The sequence below is a fragment of the Macaca fascicularis genome, chromosome 1 (genome assembly GCF_037993035.2).
Source record: "Macaca fascicularis isolate 582-1 chromosome 1, T2T-MFA8v1.1".
In the NCBI taxonomy this organism is placed as follows: domain Eukaryota; kingdom Metazoa; phylum Chordata; class Mammalia; order Primates; family Cercopithecidae; genus Macaca; species Macaca fascicularis.
The window spans coordinates 143,140,060-143,162,124 of NC_088375.1; the positions used below are offsets into that span (position 1 = coordinate 143,140,060).

Genomic DNA, 22,065 nt, shown 5'->3' on the forward strand with positions numbered 1-22,065 from the left:
TATTCATAGTCCTTCTTCTCTTCTTTCTTCCTTCCTTTTTTTCTAAATCTTTCTTCTTTCCTTTCATCTTCATTGAGCACCAAGAATATGCCAAAGTGCTAAGATATAGTGATGAATAATACAGTATTATTCCGAATCATAGAATTTGTAGTTGAGTGAGGAATACAAATAAGTCAATATGCTTTTTTAGTGTAGTGTGATGAGTGATTCTGTGACAGAAGTACAACACACTTAAGTTTAGATAGAAAATGTACTCAATCAACATTTGATGGACCAAGAAAGGATTCCTAATAGATGTGATTGAGACCTGAAGGATAAGCCAAGGATGGAGGGGCAGGCACCAGAATTATAGTAGGAAGGGATAGCTCAATATTCCAGGAATAAAGATTATACAAAGGTCCAGAGATAGTAAAGAGAGAGAGAGAGAGAGATCTTTAAAGAAACTCTTTCTCAGTAACACAGTATGTCTAGAGTTCAATTTCAAGTAAAGGAATAGAGAGAGATGAGGCTGAAGAGGCAAGTAGGAGCTAGATCATGCAGACCTTTTTGCTATTTTAAGGAATTAGACTTTATCATGAAAGTACTGAGAAGCCAATGAAAGGTTTTAACAGTGACATGATCAAAATTGTATTTTATAAAGGTCACTCTGACTGCAATGTAGAAAAGGGATTAAAGGATGATAGAATAGGAACAAAGGGACTCATTAGGTGGTTTTTACAATAATCTAAGCAAAATAATGGCCTAGTTTAGGGTAGTGGCAATAGCAATGGAGAGAAGTGACTAGGTTAAATTATTTTTCAGAGGTAGAATCGCTACCTTGCTACTTCATTGGTTATAAGAGACAAAGTAGAAGGAGCAGTCAAAAATGATGCCCAGCTTTCTGGCATTAGCAACTGGGAGAAAAGTAGGGGCTCGTTCGGGTAGATATTCTGAAGGAAAAGCAAGTTTGCCGGAATAGAGAACAGGATAAGTTCAACTTGGGAAATACTGAATTTAGAGGGCCTGCAAGATATCTAGATAAAGATGTCCTACAGACAGTTGGATATAACTGTTTGAAAATCAGGAGAGAGAGCTGAGCTAGAAGTAGAAATTTGAGAGTCATTCACATGTAGATGACAATTGAAGCCACAGGAATAAATGAGATCTTTGATTGAGAAAGTGTAGTGTAAGAAGAGACCTAGTGAAGAACCATGAAAAATGCCAACATTTAGGCCGGACGTAGTGGCTCACGCCTGTAATCCCAGCACTTTGGGAGGCCGAGGCGGGTGGATCACAAGGTCAGAAGTCCGAGACCAGCCTGGCCAACATAGTGAAACCCCGTATCTACTAAAAATACAAAAATTAGCCAGGCGTGGTGGCAGGCGCCTGTAATCCCAGCTACTCAGGAGGCTGAGGCAGAGAATTGGTTAAACCCGGGAGGCAGAGGTTGCAGTGAGCTGAGATTATACCACTGCAGTCCAGCCTAGGTGAAAGAATAAAACTCCATCTCAAAAAAAAAAAAAAAAAAAAAAAAAGCCAACATTTAAGAAGGACCTGAGTGAAATATTCAAGTCAAGAACTAACCTGAGTTTCTCCTAATTCATTGATTTGGGGACTTTATGTACCAGCAGGAGTTTTGTTGTTGGGCTCATTTGTTAAAGTTATTGATGTGAAACTGCTAGTTGAACTTATTTTTGTTTCTTTAATAGATACAGATGAATAAATCTCAAAGTGTGGACCTTAAAGAGTTTGGTTTTACTCCAAAACCTTCCCTTCCTAGTATATCAAGGTATAAATATAATGTTAATATCTAAGGTAAAATATTTATCATAAACTCTGTTCCTGCAGGTAACCACTTATTCAGGGAAAGATAGTCACTGGCTACCATCAAGTCACAGTTATCGTTTAGTTCCATAATGAAGCAATAACATCATAATGGTTTCATTATCTTTAATACCCTAAATTTATTTAGAACTCTACAGTTATGAAATAACACTCATGAAATCATCTCTTCCCTAGGAAACTACCTCTCCTATGACGTTCCCTTAGATTCTCTCTTTATAGGGAATATAAACTAAGTGACAAGAGTATACTTTAAAAGTGGAAATGATGTTGGCATACAAAGTCTAACCTTTCCATTTAGAAGCTCAGTCCATGCTAATAATATCTCAGATTTATAATATGAAAATTGCACATTTGTGCATTATATTTTCTGACTTAAACAACAACATGGCCCATAAAATGAGGTATTTTTTTCCCCATTGTTTAGATGGAAAAACTGAAGTTCATATTCCTACTTAGCAAGCAGAAGGCCTCAGATGGTAACTCAGTGTTCTTTTCCTGTATCCTGATGCCTACAGGACAATCATATATGTAATTTCCCTTGCAGATAAGGGCATTTTATATGCAGAAATGACATTCAATATATTTAACAACTAGTACAGAACAGGAACTGACTCATCAGAACAGATGCCAGCAGTACTTCTAGAGATCATGGCTTTTGTTATCTAACTAAGGGCATGTAAAGATGACTAAGTATTGGTCACTTCCATTAAATACCTATTTATTTGCCACCCAGGCAGGGTCCAGTTTATCATAGAAGTATTAAATGGATAAATCATTATTTTTATTTATATGAATAAATAGTTTTCAGGCTTAGATTTTCATTTTTTAACATTTTTATTGTTTTATCTTTATAAAGGTCAGAATATTTAAACATATCTGAATTACCTATAATGGAACAGTGGGATCAGCCTGAAATCTATGGAAAAGTTAGACAAGAACCATCTGAATATCAAGACAAAGGTAGATTACCATTGATACTTACTTGAGAGAGTAAATGGCTTATTATTACTTTGAATTGACAAGTAGTGTTATTGAAACACCAGCATCTGAAATTATTATAATTATTAACTTGGCAACATTTTTCTCTTAGATTACTGAATCATTTTCAAATTCTTGAGTCTGTTATTCAAATAGTCTTACTCTGTCATACATTTTTTAAAAATCTCTTTCCTACATAATGCTATTTTAATTTAAAGATACTATGAGGAAAATCTGAGCAAATAAGGTATCCTTGGGTATATAAAGTATTAACATACTGAATGATTATGTTCATATCATTAGAATTATTTAAAATAATTGTATGTTTATAAAACTAGGAGAATCAGAGTATTTATCCAACTTACTCAAAGCCTGGATATCATTACAAAGTGGATAGGAACTATAAAATTTTATGTTTATAAAACTAGTCCAGTTTTACAAAATATCAGTGTGACCTTGGGTAAGTTATTTAATCTCTTTGGGCTTTAGTCTTATCTTTAAGATGAAGGTATTGAACCAGGTGACCTTTAATATCTCTCCAATTCTTAAAACTATGATTCTTACAGTTCTATGTTAGTATGAGGATATAACTTAGGTTGTGGCATATAGCTAGTTTGTAATCTAGATTTGCTTTTTTATTTGTGTCTGTCATTAAATTAATGAGATAATGCATATAAATTTGACACTGCCTGGTTCATCATTACTCTGGTTCCTGCAATTAATAGAGCATAATTTCCCTGAATAATGCTATTAATAGCCAGTCTGTTAAAACATGAGATAGTCCTATCCATTGAGTTATTTCTTCAAGTGGCTCTATGTAGAAATAGTAAGCTTGGGGTTTTCTGAAAATCATTTCATGTGTTTGGCATTGGTTTCTGTTGACATTCTTTTCTGCATGCTGCCATTTTTTTTTTTCATGTTGTAACTTTTTTTTCGTCTAGTCATAATTTAAGATTTTACAGAGGCAGAGGCTGGAGTCTTCACTGCCTCTTATGATACCATGGCAGCTATTAGGCCCAGCAATGATATCAAGAAAAGTTCCCTAATCTCACCTGGAGAATCAGAGCATTTATCCAACTTATTCAAAGCCTGGATATCATTACAAAGTGGATAGGAAGTATAAAATTGTCAACTTTCTTATATTTATCTTCGTTCAACACGTAGCCCTCTAACTTACTGCTTCCTTATCCTACTACTCTATTACTTGTCCTTCTGCACACAAGAGCTTATCTATCCTTCCCTCTGCTTACTTTTGTGTTCTATTTACATGGTTTTCCTCCTTTTCTTTCCCACTCACTATTCCAAATCCAATTTATATTATGATATTAAAGCCTCATCTAGATACTTTAACACCCAATAATAACTGTATCCCTGTTTTATTGAGTGGGCTACTTTTTTTTTTTTTTTTTTTTAAAGGAGGAGCTGTATGGTGTAGTAGTTAAGTTCACAGGATCTGAAAACAATCTGTCCAAGTTCTAGCTCTGACATTTGGTGTAACCTTTCATAATCTACTTAATCACTTTGTCTAAATTCCTCATCTGGTTATATTTTAGGGCTTTCGGGATTAAATGAGATAATGCATGAAAAGCTGTTATAGTTTCTGGTACTGTTAGTAATAATTAATTGAGTATGTTTATTATATTTTTCACATATTAGTCTTTGGTGGCAAAACATACTTTAAATATATTCAAATACTGCTTTTGAGAATGTTTTTTAAAAAGCATAGCAGTTTTTATCTTCTGTATTCCAATTTCAAAAAGGGAAGAAGAAAAAATGTCAAAAATTATATAAGAAAGCATGTTGAATCATAAGACTTAAATTGGAAGGGACCTTGTGCAGTTTCTCATTTTATAGTGAAAGAAGCCAAGACTCCAAGAGATTAAATGACTGGCCCCAAAATTTCATATCTAATTAATGGCAAGGCCAGAAATAGATTGCATATCTTTTGATTCCCAGCCCAATGCCATTTCTATAAAGTGATACTGACTTTTAGTTATCAGTGGAGAATTGAAAATTGAACCGTAGTATATGAACTCTTTCAGCTTTTCGCCCCACCCCTCAACTATATATTTCCCTGTCTCTGCATCCATCTGTAACCATCTATTTGTCTTAAAAGAAAAATTATCTTTTCTTCCACTCGAGGCATATCTCTCCTCCTGTAATCTTAATTCTATTTAATCCTGCTTTCCCTGGGACTTTAGAAGATCATTATCCATCTCCTCTTTCCCATATTTTCATTGTTTCCTCTCCACTGTGTCTTTCCCTTTAGCATATAAATATGCTGAAGTCTCTTCCTTCTTCAGCTTCATGTTCTCATCTAGCTGGTCATGACTTTTTTTATTATAAATGATAACAATTCTACTCAAAATGACGTAAGCACAAGAAAAGGAACCAATTGTCTCAAGTAAACTGAAAAGTATCTGGCCTAATTCTGGCTAAATCAAGGCACTCATGCCTCTGGCTTTCTCTCAATCTTTTAGCTATGCCTGTTGCTACTTGGCTTTACTTTTTAAATAGGGTTTCTCACATGGCAGGTAGCCCCTAACTTTCATCTTAGCAGTTTAGCAGCCTCAGTGGAAAAAGGTAGACTTCCCTGTTAGGTTTGGCAGACCAGAACTCATTGTAAATGGCCTCATTTGAGTCATGTGTTTATCACTTGATCACTCCCAGTAACCTGAGGATTGGGTCATTGTATACCTGTGGCCCCAGAGAAGGCAGGGCATCATGAAAAAATGGCCTTACTAGGATCCAGTGGAATTGTAGAAGTAGTTTCTTCAAAGGAAAGGGAGGGTACTCCCACTAAAAGAAGGGAAAGCATACCAGGCAGACAAAAACCAGAATTCTAGAGTCCCTGTACCCTCTATCTCTTGCTTTGTCATCAAAACAAAAATTAATTGAAAGAGCAATTGACACTCAGTATGCTCATCACTTCCTTATACCCTAGTTCCTCTTTATTCATTAAAATTTGGGTTTTCTCTGTATCACTCCTTTGAAACTGTTTTTGTTCAGGCCATTTAGTGACTTTCTGAGTTCTGAATTCAGTAAACTGTTTTCAACTGTTAACTCTCTTTGACCTCTGTAGTATTTGATACTTCTGGTCTTTCCTTTCTTTTGGAAATCTCTCCTTTGATTTCGATTAAACCATTATATTGGTCTCCTGTTACTTCTTAGACTGCATGGGCTTTTCTTCCTGTTGATGTTGTAAAAGGATTCTTTTTTCTTTCTTTTTTCTTTTTATTCTTCTCACTTCAAAAACTTTTCCTATACAATATCACCCAAGCCTGTGTCTTTAATCACTGACTATGTTTTGATAATTTCTAAGTCTGTGTCTCCCATCTAGGTCTTTCTTTCTAACTCCAAATCCATCTGTATAATCACCTTCCTGGACATATCCACCTAACAGTTAACATATCAGACATGTCAGCATCTGAACTCTGTCTTCTTTGTACCTCACTCTGCACCTTCTCTTTTTTCCTTAGCTCAATGAATGAACTCTTTTCTTTGTTAAGCTGCTACAGGCAGAATGTCCTTCTAAATAGCTCACCGCACATGTAAATAACCACCAAATCTTAATTATTTTGCCTCCTGCACATCTCTCATATTTGTTATTTCCTCTGTATCCTTTCTGCTGATACTCTAGCTTAAGCATTCATTGTCTCTTATTTAATACAATAACTTACTTTTCTCTCTGCTTTCAGTCTTATTATCCTTCAATCCATAATATTCCAGGTGATCTAACAGACATATCTGGTTGTGTAAACCTTCTGTTGAAACATCTTCAATAGTTATCCTTTGCCAGTAAGAAAGAAAAACAAAACAAAAATCTCCTCAATATGGCAAATAAGCTTCAACATGATCTAGCATTTAATTACCTGTGCAGACACAGTGGATCCTTCCTTCTCCTACTTTGTGCTCCAGAAATCCTGAAAACTTACAGTTCTCCCAAAATTCTCGGTTCTCTCATATTGCTGTGTCTTTTTTTTTTTTTTTTTTCTGCATTTACGTTCCTTTTATTACCAAGTAAGTGTAATTTTTTTAAAACCTCCAACAAACCACAGAGTCTGGTTTTTACTGATTCAGGACTGGTTCTGTTACAGCCATTAAACCAAGATTACTCATAGCACAAAAATTTTTTTTCAGTCTGGTATTCAATACAGAAGTTAGAGCAATTATAAAACCAGTTCTTACGTAGAGCAGCAGGTTCCTTGTGGAAAACACATTTCTACTTATCAAAAAATGACATTCTGTTGAGAGATATGAACATCATGTCCAAAATACCAACTCTCCTCCCAGAGAAAATTTGGAGGGAGCCCCTTTCTTCTCACATTGACAACCTCCAGATTTGAATTACTCATCAAAAGATTTATCACGATTAGACAAGTGCCAAAGATTCAGAGCATGGTATGGTGAATTCTAGCCATTCCTTCCTCAGTTTGAGACCTCTTAGATTCACATTTGTGCTGTGGCGGTAAATTTATGATCTACATAAACAAGAAGCTCATTTTTCTGCAATTTGTATATGGCCTTCATGCCAGAGATTATAGCATCTTTCTTTTTATGGTACTTTGTTTTTTTTTTTTTTTTTTAATTTATTTATTATTATTATACTTTAAGTTGTAGGGTACATGTGCATAACGTGCAGGTTTGTTACATATGTATACTTGTGCCATGTTGCTGTGCTGCACCCATCAACTCGTCATTTACATCAGGTATAACTCCCAATGCAATCCCTCCCCCCTCCCCCCTCCCCCCTCCCCATGATAGGCCCCGGTGTGTGATGTTCCCCTTCCTGAGTCCGAGTGATCTCATTGTTCAGTTCCCACCTATGAGTGAGAACATGTGGTGTTTGGTTTTCTGTTCTTGTGATAGTTTGCTAAGAATGATGGATTCCAGCTGCATCCAAGTCCCTACAAAGGACTCAAACTCATCCTTTTTGATGGCTGCATAGTATTCCATGGTGTATATGTGCCACATTTTCTTAATCCAATCTGTCACTGATGGACATTTGGGTTGATTCCAAGTCTTTGCTATTGTGAATAGTGCTGCAATAAACATACGTGTGCATGTGTCTTTATAGCAGCATAATTTATAATCCTTTGGGTATATACCCAGTAATGGGATGGCTGGGTCATATGGTACATCTAGTTCTAGATCCTTGAGGAATCGCCATACTGTTTTCCATAATGGTTGAACTAGTTTACAATCCCACCAACAGTGTAAAAGTGTTCCTATTTCTCCACATCCTCTCCAGCACCTGTTGTTTCCTGACTTTTTAATGATCGCCATTCTAACTGGTGTGAGATGGTATCTCATTGTGGTTTTGATTTGCATTTCTCTGATGGCCAGTGATGATGAGCATTTTTTCATGTGTCTGTTGGCTATATGAATGTCTTCTTTTGAGAAATGTCTGTTCATATCCTTTGCCCACTTTTTGATGGGGTTATTTGTTTTTTTCTTCTAAATTTGTTTGAGTTCTTTGTAGGTTCTGGATATTAGCCCTTTGTCAGATGAGTAGATTGCAAAAATTTTCTCCCATTCTGTAGGTTGCCTGTTCACTCTGATGGTAGTGTCTTTTGCTGTGCAGAAGCTCTTTAATGAGATCCCATTTGTCAATTATGGCTTTTGCTGCCATTGCTTTTGGTGTTTTAGACATGAAGTCTTTGCCCATGCCTATGTCCTGAATGGTACTACCTAGGTTTTCCTCTAGGATTTTTATGGTATTAGGTCTAACATTTAAGTCTCTAATCCATCTTGAATTAATTTTTGTATAAGGAGTAAGGAAAGGATCCAGTTTCAGCTTTCTACTTATGGCTAGCCAATTTTCCCAGCACCATTTATTAAATAGGGAATCCTTTCCCCATTTCTTGTTTCTCTCAGGTTTGTCAAAGATCAAATGGCTGTAGATGTGTGGTATTATTTCTGAGGACTCTGTTCTGTTCCATTGGTCTATATCTCTGTTTTGGTACCAGTACCATGCTGTTTTGGTTACTGTAGCCTTGTAGTATAGTTTGAAGTCAGGTAGCATGATGCCTCCAGCTTTGTTCTTTTGACTTAGGATTGTCTTGGAGATGCGGGCTCTTTTTTGGTTCCATATGAACTTTAAAGCATTTTTTTCCAATTCTGTGAAGAAACTCATTGGTAGCTTGATGGGGATGGCATTGAATCTATAAATTACCTTGGGCAGTATGGCCATTTTCACGATATTGATTCTTCCTATCCATGAGCATGGTATGTTCTTCCATTTGTTTGTGTCCTCTTTTATTTCACTGAGCAGTGGTTTGTAGTTCTCCTTGAAGAGGTCCTTTACATCCCTTGTAAGTTGGATTCCTAGGTATTTGATTCTCTTTGAAGCAATTGTGAATGGAAGTTCATTCCTGATTTGGCTCTCTGTTTGTCTGTTACTGGTGTATAAGAATGCTTGTGATTTTTGCACATTAATTTTGTATCCTGAGACTTTGCTGAAGTTGCTTATCAGCTTAAGGAGATTTTGGGCTGAGACAATGGGGTTTTCTAAATATACAATCATGTCATCTGCAAACAGGGACAATTTGACTTCTTCTTTTCCTAACTGAATACACTTGATTTCTTTCTCTTGCCTGATTGCCCTAGCCAGAACTTCCAACACTATGTTGAATAGGAGTGGTGAGAGAGGGCATCCCTGTCTTGTGCCAGTTTTCAAAGGGAATTTTTCCAGTTTTTGCCCATTCAGTATGATATTGGCTGTGGGTTTGTCATAAATAGCTCTTATGATTTTGAGGTACGTTCCATCAATACCGAATTTATTGAGCGTTTTTAGCATGAAGGGCTGTTGAATTTTGTCAAAAGCCTTTTCTGCATCAATTGAGATAATCATGTGGTTCTTGTCTTTGGTTCTGTTTATATGCTGGATTATGTTTATTGATTTGCGAATGTTGAACCAGCCTTGCATCCCAGGGATGAAGCCCACTTGATCATGGTGGATAAGCTTTTTGATGTGTTGCTGAATCCGGTTTGCCAGTATTTTATTGAGGATTTTTGCATCGATGTTCATCAGGGATATTGGTCTAAAATTCTCTTTTTTTGTTGTGTCTCTGCCAGGCTTTGGTACCAGGATGATGTTGGCCTCATAAAATGAGTTAGGGAGGATTCCCTCTTTTTCTATTGATTGGAATAGTTTCAGAAGGAATGGTACCAGCTCCTCCTTGTACCTCTGGTAGAATTCAGCTGTGAATCCGTCTGGTCCTGGACTTTTTTTGGTTGGTAGGCTATTAATTGTTGCCTCAATTTCAGAGCCTGCTATTAGTCTATTCAGGGATTCAACTTCTTCCTGGTTTAGTCTTGGAAGAGTGTAAGTGTCCAGGAAATTATCCATTTCTTCTAGGTTTTCCAGTTTATTTGCGTAGAGGTGTTTATAGTATTCTCTGATGGTAGTTTGTATTTCTGTGGGGTCGGTGGTGATATCCCCTTTATCATTTTTAATTGCGTCGATTTGATTCTTCTCTCTTTTCTTCTTTATTAGTCTTGCTAGTGTTCTGTCAATTTTGTTGATCTTTTCAAAAAACCAACTCCTGGATTCATTGATTTTTTGGAGGGTTTTTTGTGTCTCTATCTCCTTCAGTTCTGCTCTGATCTTAGTTATTTCTTGCCTTCTGCTAGCTTTCGAATGTGTTTGCTCTTGCTTCTCTAGTTCTTTTAATTGCGATGTTAGAGTGTCAATTTTAGATCTTTCCTGCTTTCTCTTGTGGGCATTTAGTGGTATAAATTTCCCTCTACACACTGCTTTAAATGTGTCCCAGAGATTCTGGTATGTTGTATCTTTGTTCTCATTGGTTTCAAAGAACATCTTTATTTCTGCCTTCATTTCGTTATGTACCCAGTAGTCATTCAGGAGCAGGTTGTTCAGTTTCCATGTAGTTGAGTGGTTTTGATTGAGTTTCTTAGTCCTGAGTTCTAGTTTGATTGCACTGTGGTCTGAGAGACAGTTTGTTATAATTTCTGTTCTTGTACATTTGCTGAGGAGTGCTGTGTCTTTTACCTGGTGTTTTCCCTTCATGGCATAGGTTCCCTGTCCTCTTGCCCTGCCTCACAACCACAGCTCTATCAAGCTGAAATTTCAACTACTCTTCCTTCATATGCTATCACCTCAGGAGTCTGTCTGTCATGTGGTATCACCTTAGAAGAGTATGTCTCACTTCCATTGCAGGTTTAGATCCTCCTTCCTCTGCATTCCCATTGCACTCTGTACAAACTTCCATTTTTAGTACATATATACATTGTGTGTCTCAGTGTGTGCAAATCAACATACAAAAGTAGAATAATATAAACTGTAGTTATAGGTACAGTTGAAGAATAAAGAAGGGTTTGGACAGGTGAAGAAATTGATGGAGGATATTTAAAGTGGAGGAAACTCAGTGATATGCTGGAGCAAGTTTATACTGACTTATGAGAGATGATTATTAAAGTTTCAAGAATCTTTCAGCCATTATTAAAAATTTAATTACATAAACTTTCAATTAAATTGTTAAAAACAAAGGCAAAAATACTCAAAACTCATCACTTTCTAATTGTTCTACTGCATTTTACTGTTATCTGTGTTCTTGAGGTTATTTATCTATATGGTAGAAATACTATATAATAGGGTGCTGTTGTGCATTTTTTCCCAATTTCTTCTTCAATTATGTTACATTAATAGCTTGAAATGAGTTATGGTGGGAACATTTATACCATAGGAATCAGCAAACACTACCAATCTGGGTTTGATTTATTGTTTTGCTTATTTTTTAGACTTCAGAAAGTGAGGGATACAATTTTAATAGTGTAGATTAAACAAACGTGTGTTGTTATTGTAGCCATTACATTGTGAATAACACAAAAAATTGAGAGAATATTCTTCTAGTATTTGAAAATTACTGTCTAATTCAGGAAAGAAGTTACTTAAGTCAATGGTGAATGAGTTAAATCCCAACAGATGTCTTTGTTGTTTTATGAATACTTTCATCTTACTTGTTAGAGTCAACAAAAATATCAAACAACATTCACATGAGAGCTACATTCATTCATCACTTGCAACCATAGATTGACTACAGATAAAAGAGTGGCAAAACTTAATGAAAACATTCAATGAGAATCAATTAGATATATGGAATTTGCATTTAAGCATATCATATATGTTGTTGTTATTGTAAAGTGTGTGCTGTATAGCTTTTACATCAGTAAAGTTTATAATAAACATATATGTATACATATTCATATGCTTTTTGTAGAGGTAGCTGTTAAACATTTATTAGCACAATACTGTGTAAAACCATGCAACTAAAGGCATTTAGCCCCCCATTACAAGTTTTTGAGGTAGATACTGTTGTTGCCTTATTTTGCAGAATCAGGAAGTTTGAATTACTGTCTAAGACCATACAACTAATAGAGAGGTGGAATTTTCACTTAGGTAGTTTGGTTCTAAATCCAGCCTGTAAACAATGAATAACAGAGGATTTTTTAGCAGGAGAAAAATAAATATTATTTATTTTGGACAAATATCTTTTATAACAATACCGAAAATTAACTTTAGGGAGAAGATATGGAGGAGGAAGACCATTTTAGAAACTATTATTATCCAATCTTGGAGTAGAGTTATTCTAATATGGGAATTAAGAGGAAAAATTAATTGCCTAAAAAATTTATTGAAACTTAAATTTAGTGCAACTTAATACAGTTAATAGAATTGGCTGAATGCAGTATTCAACAATGCTTGACACAATGCTTTTGAAAACTATTACTCAAGAACTCTGTTTAGTAGTTGAAAGATGTGTTTGATATATCAATAGACTACAATGCTTGTGGTTTAAAAAGTACCTATAGTCTTTTATACATACACATAACAGATTTTTCTAGATATAACTATTCTACAACTTCAAATGAGAAAGTCTCTCAAACAGTGTTCTTCAGCAGAAGTCTCAATATATCTGGAAACCAAAATTTGACAGATGCAGATAAAAGCAATTCTCTATTTTCAGAAGTTTTGAATGTGAACTTTGAATTGGGAAATGAAGTTCGGGATGATTTTGATGAGGAAAACTTAGAAGTTACTAGCTTTTCAACTGATACTGAGAAGACAAAAATATCAGGTAAAATCATACTTAGCATGGAATCATTTCATTAGAAATTCTTTGAATATTTTTCATTTCAGCTCCTGGAACTAAGTTTCTTTGCCTTTGTTGTGTGTGCTTGTTTAGTTAGATTTGGTTTGTTAAGATTGTAATTTTTAGCAAAACTGAAAATGTGACCCTTCTACACAGAACATTTCCCCCCTAAGGGAAGAGATGAAGGGTATTCCATGATGATAATGTAGCAAATGAGCACTTTCTATTCTATTGCTCCTATCTCTTGTAAAAGTAAATTCAAATTGTTTATTCAATATTCTCTCATGGAACAGACTATTTTGCTCTCCCTTGTAAGATCGCAAATGGTCTGCTAATATTTGTGAAGGACAAAAAAAAATCCATTTTTAAAGCTATTCATCTGTTTGCAAAGAAAATAACTTTTATTTCTAGTTGAAATATGGACTTTTCAGCTTGAAGTAAATAAATAAGTAAATAGGAAAGAAAGGATTAGTTTGTCCTATACTAGAAATTCTATTTAAATCATATACAACCCCAAAATAATGAGGCTTATTAGCTCTTTGAGTGAAAGGCAAATTTACTGTATGTCACTAAAACAGAGAATTGAAAATCTTGGCAAGCATATGACAAGATAGCAATGGAGATACTGTCTCCCAGTAGGGCTGACAGAAAGAAATCAGTCCCTCAGCCTTCTCAGTGCAGACTGGTATTCCCACAATTATAGATGCCTCTTACTATAACCCACCTCATGTTTTTAAAAGAGTATTTCAAAGGGAAGCAGTTAGAAGTTGAAATGTTATTGTTTCGGGGGCCTTAGAATTACTTGGATAACTAATACTGCTTCTGAAAAGAACAGGATTTGACCACCTTCACAGAATGGGCCAGGACAATCTCCATGATGTGGGGTCATTAGGCACAATTTTGTATATCACTGGACAACTACTGTTTCCTACCTCGAGTTTAAATGTCATTGGGTACTGTAAGTTAATAGGCAATGTGTACTGATCCTTCGAGGTTGCCTAGTCCTAAGAGGGCATAGCTTTGTCACTGGGAAAATCAGTCTCAATATATTTCCCCCCATGTATAGAGCATTTTAAATGATTATGAGCAGACCATTGAAAATACTGAGTGAACTTCAACTTGATCATTTATGTGAATGAAAATGTAAGTATATAAATAATGAGGGTGAGTGGAAAAGCACAAACTGTTTTTCCTCACTCTCATACCATGATCAGCCTAGAAGACATCTGTGACCAAATGTCTGTGGGTTTTTTCCCCACACACCAAGCAAGCAATCAGTTCTGCAGTGAATACCAGCTGGGTGTCTTCCAACCCAGTAGAGTTAGAAACAGGGGCCAAAGACCAAATATGTATTTTACAACAACATAGGTGGCTTGAGGACCTTATAATATAATTACTAATAAGCTAACCTACATGTTTTTTAGTTTTACTCCCTTAGCTTTGTGCCCCTAATTTTTCTATGCAAATTAAATTAGGTGATTGAGAATTATTCATTCCTTCCTTAACCAGATCATATCTGTTGGAGAGAGCATTGTAGAACTTGTGAAAAGCTTCATTCAGCTGTTTCTTGGCATTTTGTTTCAAAATGTTATCTCTTCACATAGGATTTGGAAACACTTTCTGTTCAAGTACCAGGGGAAGTAAGCTACCCCTTCAAGAGTCAAAGAGCAAATTCCAAAGAGAAATGTCAAACAGGCAAGTTTTAGAAGTTTGGTTTGTAATACATACAACTTTATATCCTCTTGACACATAGTTGGAGATGGGAATCAAAGTATTAGATGTCAAAGATGCTAAAAGGTATTAGCCAGCCTAAACCCTCTTAATCTTAGAGGTGTGTTTCTCAAAGTGCTGTTGTTAAACCACCTGCATCAAAATCACTTTGTGGTGCATATTAAAAATGCACATTCTTGAGCCCCACATTAGACCTACTAAATTTTTGTCTCTGGGACTAGAGCCCAGGAACCTTCACTTTTAACAAGACTTGAAAACTGAATAGGAGTTTGACAACTAGAACAGAGGCAGATAGGCATTCCAGGTATAGGAAAGCATCTGTAAAGGGATAAGGCTTGAAAAGGCATCCCGTGCTCAAAGATCAGTAAAGTGTGGGATGTGTGGTCACAGCATAAAGTCTGTTGCTGAGGTCTTATTGTAAGGGCTTTGAGTGCTGTGCTTAGACACCTGTCCTGTACCCAGACAGTCAGGGGTTGCAAACCCAACTGCCTTCAAGATTTGGTGGGCCAAGGCCAACTGTAGAGTGTCTTATCTAAAGGAAGCAGCCACTACTCAGCTCCAAACAGTTGTTACTATGCAGGCAATATGAGTCTAGTGTTATAAAATATTCTGATTTTTCAAGAAAAGCTAGGAATCTGAAATTTTTTGTGATATTTTATTATTTTTAAATTTTGACAACTAATTTTAAAAAATGTGACAAACTCTGCGGCACCCTCCTCCAAATAATAATATCTGTAGGCCAGATGTGTCCTAGGGCCCTCTAGTTTTTACCTGTATGGTAGGCAGTGAGGAACCATCCAAAATATTTAAGCACAGGAAAAACAATTTGATTTAAAAAATCATCCTAGCAGCAGTATGCAGAGTGAATCGTAGGGCATGGGACTGCCAGAGGCATGGTGGCCAGTGAGAAAGACAGACTATAATGAGGCCTAAACTAGGGCAGAAGTGATAGGAACAGAGAGGTAGGGTTGGATTTTTAAAACATTTCAGAAATAGAGCAGATTCAATGCGGCGATTGATAGGATATGATAGTTGAGGAAGAGGGAAGAATAATGGCACCTAGGTAGATGTTATTTAAGGATATAGGAAACAAGAGATTTAGAATAGAAAATATAATTTTATAAATATCCAATTTGAAGTATCTTTAAGAAAATGCAGAATGCATTGGGAAATACTGGACTTGATTAGAAGTCAAGGGAGAGAAATTATGGCCAAAGCCAAAATTTTCAAAACAGAAGAAATACCAACAGCTTTTTATTCAGGGTCTGATTTTCTACTTAAGGATTATTTATTTCTCTGCTTTAAAAAAAATACTAAATTTGTGGTATCCCTTGGAATTTTTGCTGTTATTTAGCCATTACTGATCATTAGCATCAGCATCATAGACTCATAGTTTTCATAGAATTCCAGAGCTAAGGGGGAGTCTTAAGTATTGGGTAGCCTCCCTCTCACTGGATCCTTGAATCACTATTCAACATCACTGGCAAGTAGTCGTGCCACCTCTACCAAGACAGTTCCAGTGACCAGGAGCTCATCCACCCTTGTTCCATGTTAGGATTCTTAGATCATTGAATAGCTTTTCAAAACATTTGCTTAAAATATGTCTTTTTATCACTTTGTTTCATTGGTTATAACTCTGAGTCACATAGAATAAACAGATATAAGCATCCAAGTGAGACAAAGTTGTAGGTGTAGAGAAGCAAAAAGTAAATAAATCATAAGAAGGAAGGTAACAAGGCACATGAACAGTTTTGTGCACCACACCTTTAAAAAACAGCAAATAATTTTGGAAGAGTTTAGAAGTGACCAACAGAAGATGTGTGGGTTTAAAAATGGATTCTAACAAGAAGCCTCTGAGAACCTGGTGTAGAAGTTGCTGCTGGGGAAAAGGCCTGTGGGACCTGAGGATTTGGGATGGAAAGGAGATTTGCTTTTTTATTTTTTTAAGTTAGAGTACAGTGGCATAATAATGGCTCACTGCAGCCTCAACCTCTTGGGCTGAAGATCCTCCCACCTCAGCCTCCCAAGTAGCTGGGACTACAGGTACATACACACCACTATGCCTGGCTAATTAAAAAAAAATTTTTTTTCTGGAGATGGGGGTCTTGCTATGTTGACTAAGCTGGTCTCAAACTCCTGGACTCAAGCTGTCCTCACACCTCAACCTCCCAAAATGCTGGGATTACAGGTGTGAGCCAGTGTGCCTGGCCTCCTTTTTCTTTTATACACTTTTTACTGTTTTAATTCCTTGCCATGTATATATATTTATTAGTCAGAGACAAAATGATCCAGTCCTATCAGTATATGTGGTTCTTCCCTGTCCCCACCCACACTGCTCATTGCTCCTTACATGGTTGTTACATTTTAGCCTTCAGGTGTCAACTTAAATGGTTACCTCATCAGAGAGGCATTGATGATCATCTTTTAAAAATGGGTTTATGGCTCCACACCATTATTTCTTATGCTATTACCTAGTTCATTTTCTTTTTATAATTTTAGGATCTATAATAATCTATATATTTGTTTTTATTCATTGTCTGCTTGATGGTAACTCCCTGATGTTTTCTTTATTACTTCACACTCAGCTTCTAGTACAATATCTGGCGTAGGGTAATGAAGAATAAATGTGTTTTAGTGAACGAGTTAATACAGAAGGTTCAGAGTAAATTCTTGCATACAGTTATATCTAAGAAGATAACTAGAGATGTCTATCTACAGTGAGACCAGAATAGAGAAAGGAGATTAAAAGTTAAGCAAGTGGAATTTAGAAAATGTTTATAGGGTTCTATGTAATAGACAATTAAGCATTAGACTCAATTTTAAAGAAAATTGTTGAATAATTATTTCTATACTCCCTTAAAAATAGTGTTTTTTCCTAATTTGGGATGTATAAATTATGGTTTGGTCTAAAGGAAAGGAAATATACCAAGTTCTCCATGAGTATTAGAAACAATGCATTACATTTTTGTGATAAATGTGATAAACTTTGATCATATTCCCCAAATATCATTATGAACCAAATTAGAATGATGTGTTTTTCTTGTTTGCCATATTTTACAAATAATTAATTTTAATTTTTAGTTTTGTTTCATCAAATGAGATGTCAGATATTTCTTTATCAAATTCTGCTATGCCCAAGTTCAGTGCATCCTCCATGACAAAATTACCTCAACAAGCCGGAAATGCAGTTCTTGTAAGAAGAAGCACTTCTTTGTTTTTCTTTTAAATTTTGCCCAAGTGCTTAAACTTTCAATGATTGTTATTTTTTAATCTAAAATGTAGTTCCATTTTCAAGAAAGAAAACCACAAAATCTGTCACCAGAGATTGAGAAGCTATGCTTTACTTGCTCTGAAAAAAAACCAAAGTCTTCAAATTATAAAAAAGTGGATTTTTTTATTAGAAACAGTGAATGTAAAAAGGAAGTTGATTTCAGGTAAGAAGTCTTTAAAGACACTTTAAGATTATATTAATAAAAAACTTTTTTACAAAGAAATTCAGCATTCCTTTTTCCTTGGTTCATTTTAAAGATCAGAGCCTGAACATTTTATTTATTAAAGACATTAAATTTTCAAACCTCAGTGAGCTAAGCTCCTTAAGATGTTTCAAACATCATATACCTCAGTTCTTGAAAACCCACATTTGATGCTGTTTATTCAAACATTATATTGAGTTGATAAACTTACTTCTACTGATTTGAATACAGTGTGTTAATTTTGTAAAGTGTAAAGTCACTTGAGAAATCCAGATGAGATCAGCTAATTTTTCAAAACTTGAAGTTGTATTTTAGTTAACCAGTTATTTCACAATCAATAGGTTCAATGAAAATGTCAGATTAAATCACATCGGTTGCCCCACTGCTAGCTATTTTAAAAAAGGAAACTGTGTTGCAGTTTCTATCTCCTTGAAGAGTCAAAAGATTTGAGACCTGTTCACAGTTTTTTGTTTTTATTTGTTTGTTTTAAGACTAGTCAAGTGAAACAGTGGGAGTGCAGAAAAAAACAAAGAAATCTGTAAATGATTGTGATCAATAGTTGTAAACACCACTTCTCTTGGACCAGGCTGTTCATACCTTTATTAAATGACATAACTTTTCAATATGTTTAAAGAAATGCCTTTACAGTTCCTACCATTTGCAGTTTATGAAGTCTAATTTTCCCCAACAGACTTCCTACAGAGTTATGCATACTGAAGTTTATTTGATACATTAACTTCACAGTAATCTTCAAGTTTATTTTATTGTATTTAGTATTATTTATTGTGTATTTTAAAATAAATTGTGTTAAAAAGTGTTATTTTTACTTTTTCTTCTTTCTCCCAGTATGTATCATCCTGATGATGAAGCTGATGAAATGAAGTCTTTATTGGGAATATTTGATGGTATTTTCTAAAACAAACAAATGCTTTTATATTAATAAGAGAAAGAATAAAGACACCTAATCACAAAGCACGCTTTTCATTTTTAAAAAGTAGTTCATAATTGTTCAGAGTTTTTCTCCTGAATTTGATTAGCTTTGTTCACTTTTTGCAACAAAATATATGGACCGATTTATTTTCCCATTATATTGTAACTTCTTGAAAAGCTCTTTTACAGTGGCTTTGTTTCAATAAGCCCTTAACTTAATGGCTTATTGCACTTAGAAATAAGTTGCACTTAGAAATAATTATTCGGTTATTAATTGGATTTTGACAAGAACCAATGTAAAATTTTATTTTTGTATTTTGTTAAGAAGAAAAATATTCTTTGAAAGCAAAATAATGCTAATGCAATGAATCTGCTTATTGTATGGATTAATCACTAATATTATTCCCATGTATTTTGTTTTACTAAGATTTTTAAGAATCCAATGACTATTTGAACCTACTGTTACCTAACTTTGAGCAACAATAAATGAAACATTAATCAGTATAATTGTTGTTTTCATCTAGCTTGTTTTTCAATGTCGTGAATTCTTAAACTTTGTTATGTTGACTTTTACCGTAGTAAAAAGATTTTATATTTTTTTTCCAAGGAATTACATTTCAAATTCATTTATTGATAAGTATTATAAAGGTACCCTAAGCAATGTTTATTATCAAAATTTTTAATAGGTACTATTAGAAGTTGAGGCCCACTTAAGAACTTTTAGAAAATATTTTTTTCTTTTTTAAAAAACTTTTATTTTAGATTCAGTGTTACCTGTGCAGGATTGTTACTAGATAAACTCATATCATGGGGATTTGTTGTACAGATTATTTCATGACCCAAGTACTAGGCCTAGTACCCAATAGTTATTTTTCCTGATCCTCTCCCTCCTCCCACTGTCCACCCTCAGGTAGGCCCCAGTGTCTGTTGTTCCCTTCTTTGTGTCCATGAGTTCTCATCATTTAGCTCCTACTTATAAGTGAGAACATGCAGTATTTGGTTTTCTGTTCCTTTGTTAGTTTACTAAGGCTTCCAGCTCCATCCATGTTCCTGCAAAAGACATGATCTTGTTCTTTATTATGGCCGTATATGTAAAACATTTTCTTTATCCAGTCTACCATTGATGAGCATTTAGGTGGATTCCATGTCTTTGTTATTGTGAATAGTGCTGTGATGACTGTAAGTGTGCATGTGTCTTTATGGTAGAATGATTTTTATTCCTTTGGCTAGATACCCTATGATGGGATTGCTGAGTCAAATGGTGGTTCTGTTTTTAGCTCTTTGAGGAATCACCACACTGCTTTCCACAATACTTGAACTAATTTACACTCCCACTAACAGTGTGTGTGTTCCCTTTTCTCTGCAACCTTGCAGCATCTGTTATGTTTTAACTTTTTAATAACAGCCATTCTGACTGATGTGAGATGGTATCTCATTGTAGTTTTGATTGCCATTTCTCTAATGATCAGTGATATTGACATTTTAATGAGGTTGTTTTGGTTTGTTTTTTGTTTTTTTGTTTTTTTTCCTTGTAAATCTAAGTTCCTTAAGATGCTAGATATTAGACCTTTGTACAGATGCATAGTTTGCAATTTTTCCTATTCTGTAGGTTATTTCTTTACTCTGTTGATAATTTCTTTTGCTGTGCAGAAGTTCTTAAGTTTAATTAGATCCCATTTGTCAGTTTTTCCTTTTGTTGACATTGCTTTTGGCATCATTGTCATGAAACCTTTGCCCATTCCTATATCCCAAGTGGTATTGCCTAGGTTGTGTTCCAGGGTTTTTATATTTTTGCATTTTACATTTAAGTCTTTAATCCATCTTGAATTGGTTTTTGTATATGGTGTAAGAAAAGGGTCCAGTTCAGTCTTCTGCATACAGCTTGCGGGTTATCCTACCTCCACTTATTGAATAGGAAGGGAGTCCTTTCCCCATTGTTTGTTTTTGACAGCTTTGTCAAAGATCAGATGGTTGTAGGTGTGCAGCCTTATTTCTGGGCTCTGTGTTCTGTTCCATTGGTCTATGTGTCTGTTTTTGTACCAATACCATGCTATTATTGTTGCCCTGAGTACAGTTTGAAGTTGGGTAATGTGAGACTTCCAGCTTTGTTCTTTTTGCTTAGGATTGCCTTGGCTATTTGGGCTCTTTTTTGGTTCCATATGAATTTTAAAATAGTTTTTTCTAGTTCTGTAAAGAATGTCATTCATAGTTTGATAGGAGTAGCATTGAACGTATAAATTGCTTTGGGTAGTATGGCCATTTTAATGATGTTCATTTTCTTATCCATGAGGATGGAATGTTTTTCCATTTGTTTGTGTTGTTTCTGATTTCTCTTTGTAGATCTCTTTCACCTACTTGGTTAGCTGTATTCCTAAGTAGTTTATTCTTTTTGTAGCAATTGTGAATGGGATTGTGTTCCTGATTTGGCCCTTGGCTTGGCTGTTGTTGGTGTATAAGAATGCTAGTTATTTTTGTAGATTGATTTTGTATCCTGAAACTTTGCTGAAGTTGTTTATCAGCTGAAGGGGCTTTTGCACCAAGACTATGAGGTTTTCTAGATATAGGATCAGGTCATCTGCAAACCAGGATAGTTTGTCTTTCTCTCTTCCTACTTGGATGCCCTTTATTTTTTTCTCCTGCCTGATTGCTCTGACCAGGACTTCCAATACTATGTTGAATAGGAGTAGTGAGAGAGGGTATCCTTATCTTGTGCTGGTTTTCAAAGGGAACATTTCCAGCTTTTCCCCATTCATTGATGTTGGCTGTGGGTCTGTCATAGATGGCTTTTACTATTTTGAGGTATATTCCTTCAGTACCTAGTTTATTGAGAGTTTTTTTTTTTAACATGAATGAATGTTGAATTTTATCAAAAGCCTTTTCTTAATCTATTGAGAAAATTATGTGGTTTTTGTCCTTAGTTCTGTTTATGTGATGAATCACATTTATTGATTTGCATATATTGAACCAGCCTTCCATCCAGGGAGGAAGCCTACTTGATCATAGTGTATTAACTT

General features: G+C 35.2%; 1 protein-coding gene across 3 annotated transcripts in view; it reads left to right on the top strand.

Moving 5' to 3' along the window:
- The window catches only part of HFM1 (helicase for meiosis 1), a 134,413-nt gene extending 114,855 nt beyond the window's left edge, over positions 1 to 19,558 (top strand). For all 3 annotated transcript variants that reach the window (XM_005542761.4, XM_074001809.1, XM_074001813.1), the window contains 7 exons: positions 1,689 to 1,768; positions 2,681 to 2,784; positions 12,792 to 12,902; positions 14,522 to 14,612; positions 17,730 to 17,841; positions 17,931 to 18,082; positions 18,968 to 19,558. In XM_005542761.4, the coding sequence (XP_005542818.3) occupies positions 1,689 to 1,768; positions 2,681 to 2,784; positions 12,792 to 12,902; positions 14,522 to 14,612; positions 17,730 to 17,841; positions 17,931 to 18,082; positions 18,968 to 19,037 (720 nt within the window). In that variant the 3' untranslated portion in view covers positions 19,038 to 19,558. The remainder of the gene's footprint in view (positions 1 to 1,688; positions 1,769 to 2,680; positions 2,785 to 12,791; positions 12,903 to 14,521; positions 14,613 to 17,729; positions 17,842 to 17,930; positions 18,083 to 18,967) is intronic.
- The last annotated feature ends 2,507 nt before the right edge of the window (positions 19,559 to 22,065 follow it).